General features: G+C 30.3%; 1 protein-coding gene across 1 annotated transcript in view; it reads right to left on the minus strand.

Moving 5' to 3' along the window:
* Positions 1–4642: 4642 nt before the first annotated feature.
* The window catches only part of LOC117173049 (zinc finger protein 234-like), a 16727-nt gene continuing 10115 nt past the window's right edge, over positions 4643–11254 (minus strand). The window contains exons 5-7 of the mRNA XM_033361421.1: positions 10432–10792; positions 9719–10116; positions 4643–6208 (exon numbers count right to left, since the gene is read on the minus strand). Of these exons, the coding sequence (XP_033217312.1) occupies positions 5280–6208; positions 9719–10116; positions 10432–10792 (1688 nt within the window). The 3' untranslated portion in view covers positions 4643–5279. The remainder of the gene's footprint in view (positions 6209–9718; positions 10117–10431; positions 10793–11254) is intronic.

The raw sequence follows: 11254 nt of genomic DNA on the forward strand, positions 1-11254 counted from the left end.
GCCAAAGCGTAAAGCCTCAAAAATTGCAACAAACTCCGAATCGGAATGGGATTCCGATGAAAATGATGAACGTATCATCATACCTAATCCAGATTACTGTGGTTATGATGGAGATGATTCGTCAGATGACGAGAATTCGGGATCGGAATTTCCCAGACCGAATTTTAAAATTTTTTCACGAATAATAGAATCATTAATTACAAATGCCACCGTAATTTGGAAAATTTGCAACAAGAATAATATAGCTAAATTGAAAACGAAAGATTTCTGTAAAGAAATCAGCAGGAAATATTTGTCGCCAGAGGACTACTAGATTTTGCATTGATTGCAACATGTATTACTGCTTACATTGTTTCTCAAAATTACATTCTGAAACAGCAGGATTAAAATGATTTCAACGGATTGAAATCTGAAATGAAAAAAATTCTCCATAAAAAAAAATTAAAAAATGTAAAAAAATATATAAAATCCCTTTAAAAAAAAGAGACTATCGATATTCGTCGACCTCCACGTTGATGATAGTTGGGCAACGTAAATTTTGTTTGCAGCAGACGGACGATAGATATTCGTGAATCATTTTACTCTTACACGATGCTTAGAACTATGAAAATTTTTTCTTGAAAAACTATGCGCTTTTCGAAAAATTTGTCAAGAATAAAAAATTCTTGTAATCGGCCGAGGAATACGCCTGGATTTTTCCGGAGCGTTTTGAGCAAAATTTTGAATTTTCCAAAAATTGTTCATATGCAAAATCCAAAATTTTGCTCAAAACACTTCGAAAAAATTCAGGCGTATTCCTTGGCTGATTACAAGAACTTTTTATTCTTGTTGATTTTTTCGAAAAGCGCATCGTTTATTGTAAAAAAATTCATGAATGTTTTCACAAAAATTTGGCCATTAAGACGCCATTTTGAAAATACTAAAACGAAAAATCAATCTTTGAACCATGGATTCTCAAAGTTTATACATTTATTCCACCGGTTAGTGAGATTCCAGGTTAATTACAGACTCGAAAAGCTTTGGAAAATGGTTCACAAAAAAAAAATAGGCACGAAAAATCACGTTTTTTTTTGTTTAAACTGCATTTTGGGATAATAAGAAATTTTTTTGAGGAATTTCATTGGCACCGTCGGAAAGGGGAAATCTTAAGCAATAAAAATATATGTGTCTCAATTTTTTCTAGTGTCGAATAGTCTTAGTTGTTGGCCGTTGAAAAGCAGTGTCCCGGTAGTGGCGTTTTGGCCGTTTAAGGGTTAAACATAATTTTAACAATTATACACTTAATGTATGAAATGTCGGTGAAACTAGTAACTAATGAAGAGCTTTTCAGACAATTCATGTAGGTACAGTTCAACATTAAAAAAAACAAATTTTTCAATCATTTAAATTGCAATGTTAAAACGATTACTACGGACACTACATATGAGTGGAAGTAATTAAAACTAAGGTACAAATTAAATTATTTAAGGTGAAAGTCTTTTGAGTTACAATCAATTATAATAATAAAATTTTTTCAAAATTAACCATTTGAATTTTAAACGCTCCATAACTTACAATAACGAATTATAAAGAATTATAATTTTAATATAATCAACTTTAAAACGTATTTTAAAAAGAGACACATTTTAAAAATAAAATTAGGTATTCAAAATACTATCATTTAAAACCAGTCAACGTTAAAAATAAAGAAATTAGAATTCGAAACTTAGAAAATTGGACAATTTCGATATTAAAACCACTTAAACCTTTCTTTCATTTCAAGCTGAAAGACCTTAAATTTAAAATTTATTTAAATTTAAGGGACTTCCAAATATGTCAATTAAAGCTTTGAATTCAAATGAACTGGAAAACAATTTAAAAGTATGAAAAAACTTCATTAAATTCAGTAACTTTGAAGTAAGCTTAGAAAAATGCAAGGGAATTCAAAGGAATTTAGTTAAGTGCATAATAAATAGTTCAAGGTAAGGTTAAATGAATTTAGGATCAACTGAATAAAAACTTTAAAAACATAAGAAAAAAATTCAAAAGAATTTCACAGAATTTAAAGGAACTTAGGGTGAATTCCAACACAAAATACAAACCTCTTCAAATGTTTGAATTAATGACTACAAAACAATTCAAGTTAAATTCAAAAGAATCCAAATAATTGTGAAAAAATTTTAATCATAAAAATTAGAATGATTACAATAAAATTTAAGTGTTTTTTTGTGATAAATTTGAGGGAAATAAGAAGAATTAGATGAAATTCATGAACTGCGTAGAATTAAGTGAATTTAGAAGAATTCAAAACAATGCCAGATAAATTCATAATAATTTATGGCGAATTCCAAATAAACTGTAAAAAATAGTTGAAAATAACTTTAAATCATTGAAACCTTACAAAATCCCCTCACTTTTGCTATGAATAAATCCTTTGAAATCCATTAAAATGTTAAAATCGCTTAAAATGATGAAAACGCTTAAAAATCCCTCGAAATGGTTTAAATCTCTAAAAATGCTTTGGAATCTTTTAAAATACGCTCAAACGTTGCCAAGTCTGTAAATCCCTTCAAACTATTGAAATAAATGAAAAATTGCTCGATATCTTTTAAAGTTTCCTCAAATATTTAAAATCTTTTCAAATCCCATGAAACTTTTTAAAGATCTTGAAAACGCCAGGTAATCTTGTACAATACTGGGCCGATTTTTGGGCTGGCCTTGGCGGGGAATTACCCAGATAGAGGGCTTTTTCGAAGAAAACGCTTTTGTTTGTTCACGCCTGAGCGACCGCCGCTCACTCTACGCAGCTCCTTTACTCCTACTTGCGGCGCGGTGTCAATTCTCGGAAGAACTCTATCATGGGCTCCCATATCTAGGGTTCACTGTATTTAAAATCCTTGAAAATCTTCTATAAAATAAAAAGATGATGTTCATTTGACATACTTCAGACCAAAGAAAATAAAATAATCTGGATGTTGTTGAAGATCCTTTATTGTTTGTCGACGTTTCGAGCACAAATGATCTCCTCATCAGGACAGTCAATTATTAAAAAGTTTCATTCAAATCAAAGGTTTATAAAAATCTCATCTCATACTCTTTTTTTCATAAGTCTAATTATTGAGATCACTTCGATTTAATTATTGATCATTAAAATCCATCAACTGAAGTGATTTCATGATAATAAATATAAAAAATAATAATTCTCCTTTTCACTTAATTTTTCTATTTATTTAACTTATTATTTTTTATATTACCATGAAATCATTTAAGTTGATGGATTTTAATGATCAACAATTAAACAAAAATGATCTCAATAATTAGACTCACGAGACAAAGAGAATGAGATTAGATTTTTATAAACCTATGCTTTGAATGAAACTTTTAAATAATTGACTGTTCTGATGAGGAGAACATTTGTGCTCGAAACGTCGACAAACAATAAAGGATATTCAACAACATCCAGATTCTTTTCTTTGGTCTAAAGTATGTCAAATGAACATCATCTTTTTATTTGATAAATTATTATATTACTCAGGCAACTAACATAGCTTAACTAACATCTTATTAAAAGAGAAACTTAAAAATCTTTTTAACCTTTGTCAAGGTCTTGAAATTTTTCAATAAATGTAATAAAAAATACTTTAAAATATTTTATATACGTTGATAATTTCATTAATTGATCATCGGGATCAATTAAATGAAAACTTTTGAAAATTAACTCTTAAAGGGCATACTGGGTTTACATCACCCAGCGACTTATTTGCGCTTTAACAAAATGTACCAAATTCAACAAAATTGAACATATGGCGCCAGATTAACAAATGACATGGAAACCTATTTTTCTATGTCATTTTCACATAATTTTTGTATGCAATTTAAGATCAATAAAATAGTTTAATCATGCAAAGTACGGTGTTTCATTTTTCATTGAATTGAAGCTTTTATTTTTTAGAATAAATACCTTCTTTGGAAGAACACTATAAGACTAATTTTATTTTTGAAGTGCCGCATTTCGGAAGTATTCAAGTAAAATTTTAAGTAAAAATATCAAAAACTTAAAAAGTTATGAATTTTAGAGTGAATGAAGTCATTTTTTAATTTTTTCCAAGAAGGACTTTTGTAAACTACTTTAAATTTCAAAAACTGTTATGGAACATTTTTCTCCTTAAACTATATAGATTAAACATCATTAATTGATTTTCTTGTAAAAAAAACTATCCAATACCGTCGGCACAGCACACGTTTGAATATCCTTGGGTTTCTAACATCCAGTATGCTCTTTATGTAATTTTACGGAAGTGTGCCATTTAAGGGTTAAAAAAATCCATATAGCTAAGTAGAATTGAGTAGATTTAGAAGAATTCAAGTCCACATCTCTCAAAATCTTTAACCCCCTAAAAAATATCTCACTTATCATGAATCAATTCTTTAAAATCCACTAAAATATTATAAAATCCGGTAAAATTTTATGATGCTATTTGCTGAGATCCTGAAAAATGCATTCAAATACATTGAGAGTATTAAAATCCTACAAAATAATTGAAATACTCGGAAATCTTATAACATAATTCGAATCTTTTTAAATATCCTAAAATATTTCAAACGCTTTAAAATCACTTCAAATTAATTAAAATTTCTCGGCCTAAGAAGTTTTAAAAATACCCTAAAATATTTAAAGTCCCTTCAAATGGTTAATATCTATTAAAAATTTCTCGGAATCTTAAAAAATATCCTAAAAAATTTCAAAATAATTCGGAAGAATTCAGGAAGCTCTGATTATCAGGCAGCCCTGATTATTTTGTTGCAGTTACTTCTTACAGAAATTCTCTGATTTGCTACTTTTTTTTCCTGACTCTTGGAAGCTTTGATCTTTTTATAAATTTTTTTAAAGCTCCATTATGGGCTGCCAATATGGTATCGTAGGGGTCAAATCTTAAAAATCGTGTGGTTTAGGGACCTGATTTTAGCAATTCTGAAGAATTCCAAATGAATCTGAAAGTGATTAGATAGGGAATTCTAATAAAATCTAGAAAAAGTAAAACGATTAATTCACTACAATTTCCCGGGGCTACCGGTTCTAAGGCCACCCTGTAATTTAAAAAAAATCCCAATTGAAAGATCTTCAAATCGCTAAACTTTCTTCATTTTCATCAGATAGTTTACGAACTGTCATGTATCACTTGATTCTTTCATAACTTATAAGAAGCTCAAAAAAAAAGTTTGACAAGAAAAGCTCAATATTCGAAAATGCCACGTAAGCAAGATTTGCCAAATACGAAACGAACCGAAATTCCGAATCATTATTTCGACTTGAGCTTCACGAATTCGCTCAAAGCTAGCATCTTTCGCTTCTCAATCGAGTGAATAGTCAAATGACTACGAACTCCGCGTTCCCCAAAGCAAATCTTACCACACTCAGGACAAGGCAGTTCGTTTCCATCTTCATGAGTTTTCCTTCTATGTTCTCTTCGCTGTCCAGCAGTGGCAAAAGTTTTATCGCATCCTGGACACTTGTAAGGTTTGTCCCCAGTGTGTTTCCTCTGGTGATGATTCCGAGACTCCTTAGTTCTGAAAGTCATCTTACAAATGTCACAATTAAATGGCTTTTCTCCGGTGTGAATCAAAATATGACTTTGTAAGGACTTTGACTGATTATATTCTTTTCCACATTGGGCACACTTGTATCGCTTTTCTCCTCCATGATTATTATTCATGTGACTTGCCAAGAGTCTGGCTGTCTTATAGACTACATCACACTTATCGCAGCGATAAATCGGTTTAGTTTTTCCCTTGTGGATTTTTTCTCTATGAGATTTCAAGGACATTTGATGCTTGAATTTCTCTGGACAGTCTTCGCATTGGAACCAAGGTTGGAGGTCAGTTAGGTCTCCGTTCTCGACTCCATGATGCTCTTTTAAATGGGTTTTTAGAACGCGTATAGTGGGGAAAAATTCGGAACAATTTTTACAGTGGAAGCATCTGGATAAGTTTACAATTTTGTCGTTTTTCCAGTGACGCTCCAAGTGTTCATTTAGGTCCTGCTGACGTCGAAAGAGTTTTGAGCAGAGTTGGCAAGGAAATTTCTTAACGTCGAGGTGGGTTTTCAAATGAGAGCGCAAAGCGTTGTTTGTCATGAAATCCTGGCTACAAACCTCGCAGGCGAAAGGTCTTTCGCCGCTGTGAGTTCTCATGTGTTCCTTCAGTCTTGTTCGAAACTGGTAAGATTTTCCTGAAAACAGATTTTTTCTTTAATTTAAACTTTCTGGAACCTTTCTGCCAGCACAAGATGAAAAATAAGTGAACTGAATACATTTTTTTGAAAATAAAACTTTTTAAAAATGTAGCACAGTAGAAACTCGCTTATCCGAGCCCGCTTTATCATTATCCGAGGTTGAAAGAAAAATAGTTGACCCGTCTTATCCGATATATGTTCGGTGAACATATATACCAAATGCTTTTGGTGCACCTAGAGTCCTAGACACTTTTTCGTTTTAACTCTCCTAGATCTTTGTGCTCTCTTTCGAAACACACCGGAAAATTTCAACATAAAAATAATATTTAATATGTTAATGTTTTTTATAACAATATTTTGGGGTTTAAAAACAATTAAATGCATTTTGAAACTTTAATGTGAAGTTAAAATACAGAAAGTGCACTTTCTTTAATCAACGCTTACTGTGTTTTGACAGCGCACAGCCGTACTAATATGATGAATATACCCCACAAGAGTTTGTTTATTCCCCGCATTTAGTAGAAAACAAATTTGATTACTTTCTCATTTAATAGAAAATAAAACATTCTCTTGTTTTCAAAAAAAAGACGAAATACGGACAAATCAAAAAAGCAAAGTTGTTCCTTTCAAAAAATGTATAAAAAATGTTATAAAAAAGTGTCAAAATAATTTTGTTTTAACTTTTTGAAATCAAAAACTTTGCTCTTTAACCATTAAAGTGCATTGTGGGTGTTAGATACCCCAAGCAATTTTAAAACTCTTATAAACCATACTTAATTCGGAAAATTGAGTAAGTGTCGCGATCTAGCATTAGTTCGAGACACTAACTGTAAGTAAAGTCGTTTAGCATACTCCATCAAGCTTCAGTCTACTAGCAGCAGCTCCTGAAAGGGGAGGTAAGAAAATCGTAGGGTCTCTAACACCCAGTGTGCACATAGTGAGTGAAAAAGAGATTTTGGAGAAATTTGTTGTTGTTGAAATTTTAATGATTTTTGTTTATTTTATAATGTAAGTATATCATATGAAGAGAAATAATAACTTTTTTCGATTATTTCATACTTTTTTTTTGTAGATGGCTTATAATTTACGGCAGCGCGTCATGCAAGAGCAGACTGTGGATGTGTTGAATAAAATATAATTGTTAAAATAAAGTTATATATGTCTCTTTTTTCAATTTCTTGTAATTCTATAGTATTGCATGTCAAAGTTCCTCAATTTTTATAATAATAAATCGAGTTAAAAGCAAAAAATCGGATTCGTTATTTTATCATAAAATTGACTCTTCAACTGTGCAAATAAATATCTTTTTTGAAAGCACCCATTTTGCAATATTTTTTTATGAAAGTACACTATTTCAAAAGTGTAGTCATACGTTTTTAGGCTGAAATAATTAAAATTGCGCGAGTTATGAATTTTTAAATAAAAAACTCATTTTTTCACTTTTAAATAATTTTTTTAACAAACTTAAAATAAATAAATAGTTATAAAATCAACTCTACCTAATAAAAGATACCTTAAACCATATCGGATAATTTTATTGTGAAAGAATATGCATTAGGGATTAAACAATACATGATTAAATACGCTGGGGTGTACAACACCCACGATGCACTTTACCGTGATTTTGACCATGTATGTACTTTGAGGATTCAACATTTTCGAATCTCAACTTATTTGTGCACCAATGACCAATTTATTTAAGAAAAAAAATGCTCTCACTTCTATTATTAAATCAAAATTGTAGTATTTCGTGTCCTGATTGGCGAAAACAAAAGTTGATGGGTTAGATCGTTAGTCCGGCAATATGAATGATTTTTGACCAATAGACAAAAAACACTTGACATCAATTTATTCATAATTATAGATGCAAGGTCAACTATTTGCTTTTAAATGCACTATTGTGTTAAAAGTTATACTGTTTTAAAAAGAAGTAATCTTTTTAGCTTTAAAATTCAACAATTTGGTAAAAAATTAAACTTGTTAGTTGAAAAATCATATTTTTGGGTTGAAAATTCAACTTTTTTGTCGATAATTCGTCTGTTTAGCTTTAAAATTGAACAATGTTAGTGAAAATTTATGGATTATGTTTAAAAGTGGTATTTTGGCGTAGAAAATTAATCTTTTTTGTTAAAAAATTTGGTTAAGAATTCAACAATCTTTTTTAAAAATGCATCTTTCTTCATTGAAAATGATCATTTTTGTTAAAAATGCATCTATTCCTTTTTAAAACTTCACTCTTTTCTGAAAACATTTGTCTTTTTAGCTAAAAAACTTTACTCTTTTGTTAAAAATTCAACTTTTTGGCTACAAATTCCAACAAATTGGTAGAAACTTAAACTAGCTGGTTGAAAATTAAAGTTTTACGTTGAAAAATAATATTTTGGGGTCGAAAATTCAATTTTTTGCAGATAATTAAACTTTCGGCTTTAAAGTTAAATAATTTGATTGAAAATTCATGTATTTCTTTCAAAATTCGTCTTTATTGGTGGTACATTCATCTTCTAGGTCAAATTTAATTTTTTTGGGTGAAAATTTAACAACGTTGTGAAATTTTTTTTCTGAAAATGTAACTATTGCACGTTTGGTTAAAACTTTATCATGTATATTGTATAAGTTGGAAATTCGTCTTTCTTGACAAAACTTGCTCGAAAATTCATCTTTTTGTTTAAAAAATTAACAATTTTCTTGAAAATTCAACTATTTGTTAGAAAATTCATGTACTTTGTTTCAAAGTCGTCTTTTGGTGTAGACAATGAATTTTGTTTGTTGAAAATTTTACTTTTTGGTTAAAAATTAACATATTTTATTAAAAAGGTGTCTTTTTGCGTAGAAACCTATTTGCGTTTGTTAAAAGTTCAACTTTTTTATTAAGAATTTAACTATCTTGTTCAAAATTCATCATTCTTCATCGAAAATAATCTTTTCTGTTGAAAATTCATCTTTTCCGAATTAAAAGTTTACTCTGTTCTAAAACATACGTAGATTTAGCTCAAGAACTTTACTCTTTTGTTGAAAGTTCATCTTGCATTGTAGTAAAGCCATCTTTCCTGGATAAATATTTATATTTTTTGTTTAAACAGTAACTTTTTGTTCAAAATTCAACTGTCATAAAAAAATTCGCCTCTGGTTAAAAATTCGCCTTTTTTCAAAAGGCTATATACATTAATTTTATTTAAAAGAAATTATAATGGAAAAATCCGTCTTTAGCCAACGGCTACGTTACTTTCAGGGGAGTTAGAAGAGGAACTATAAAAAGGCTTAAAATTGGTAACGTAGTTTATGGATGGCCCATAACTTCAAAAAAGTACCCCGACGGCGACAGGTCCCGCCGAGCCTCGACTGCACCACTTCAAATATGTATATCCAAATACTGAAGAAAATCTTTTTCATTGAGCAATAAATTAAAAAGTATGTCAGATCGATGCCTGTACTAGGCATATACTAGACAACTAAAATATTTATATGGAAAAAATGAAATCAAAAGAAAGAGAGTATTCGATTGCTTACCACATAGTTCACAGACATGAGGTCTGGCTCCTTTATGAACGAAAAGATGATGCTCGAAAAGTGCCTGTTCGGTACTGAGTGTTTTGCCACAAGTGCTGCAAATAAATTCGTCCATATTCTCGGAATGGCGCATTATATGATACTCTAATCTATCTTTAGTCGAAAAATGTTTATAGCATAAATTGCAATCATATTCTCGACGTGAAAGGACCTTGGCACCATCAGAATCGACTTGTAAAGAGAGTCCCGGAGACTTACATTTGGCACAAGTTACTGCGTTATTCAAAGAATCGGGATCAGAATTTATAACTGGTTCCCCACAAAGAATGCAGTCCAAAAACTTTGGTTGGGCGGTATCTTTAGTTTGTGATTTTACTCCATTTTGGCCCACTGGAGAACTGTAAGAAATAAAGAAACAAATAAGGGTCCGCGGTCTAATCTTGTTTACTGCCATTTTTTTCAAAATTGATTTTTTTTAAATATTTTCTTAGAAATTTTTGATATGCTGTTATTTTTTTAAAATGGATTTTCGAAAATCGTGTTTTGGCATCTAAAGCATAGGTCAACGGTCTGAATTTTCCTTCGATGTTTAAAATTTCTGATATGTCAGTTAACAAGTTTATACCGCGGACTCTTCAAATGTTTATTACTATTTTTATTGTTAAGAATCGAACTTGGGGAGAAGAATTAAATTTCAAGAGAAAAATAATCACCTTTGATTCTTGCTTTTTGATTCAACATCTATCTCTTTTCTACCCTTGTGTTTAGACTTGATTTGATGTTTATTTAAAAGAAACTGTTTTTGGAAAACTTTGCCGCAAGTTAAACAAGTGAAACATTCAGTTTTCCTGTGCGTATACTGGTAGTGATCCCATAACATGTTTTCATTCGTGAATTCCTTCTCACATTCTGTACAAATAAAAAGGTTGATTTGTCCTAATTCGTGTCTCTTGACGTGAAACTCGTATCTTTCCTGGCGACGATATCGAGCTCCGCATTTGGCACAAGTTATCAATAGTTTTGATTTAGGTGAATCAGTTTTTTTGATTTTCTCCTCTTCTAAACTCTCCCCATCTATTGAATAAGAAGAAGATAATATTAAGATCTGCCTCAAAATTAAATTAAAACTTTCAGAAATAAAAGAGAAAAATGTTACTATTTGTCGTCAATATTAAGATCCAAATTTGTGAACGAATTTACAAGGTAAAATTTGAACAGGGAACTGAAGTTTCGATTGAGGGTGGTCATTCAAATTTATAAGAAAAAACTCTTTTTCCTGCTATGTGGAACACAATTCATATTTTTTTTCTAAATGATGAAAAAAGATTACCGTATACATTTTATACGAATCGCAGTATATTTATATTGCTCCCCAAACGTATTTAAAGCGTTATAATAGAGAATACTTCTCGAATTAATAAAGATAAGTGATTGAAAAATCCAATATACCACGACACTCGTTTCCCCTTGGAAATCTACACAATTTCTATCTAATGCAATTTTCCCTTCAAAATCAATCTTTGGAAATTATTAATT

The sequence above is a fragment of the Belonocnema kinseyi genome, chromosome 5, assembly GCF_010883055.1.
Source record: "Belonocnema kinseyi isolate 2016_QV_RU_SX_M_011 chromosome 5, B_treatae_v1, whole genome shotgun sequence".
Lineage (NCBI taxonomy): Eukaryota > Metazoa > Arthropoda > Insecta > Hymenoptera > Cynipidae > Belonocnema > Belonocnema kinseyi.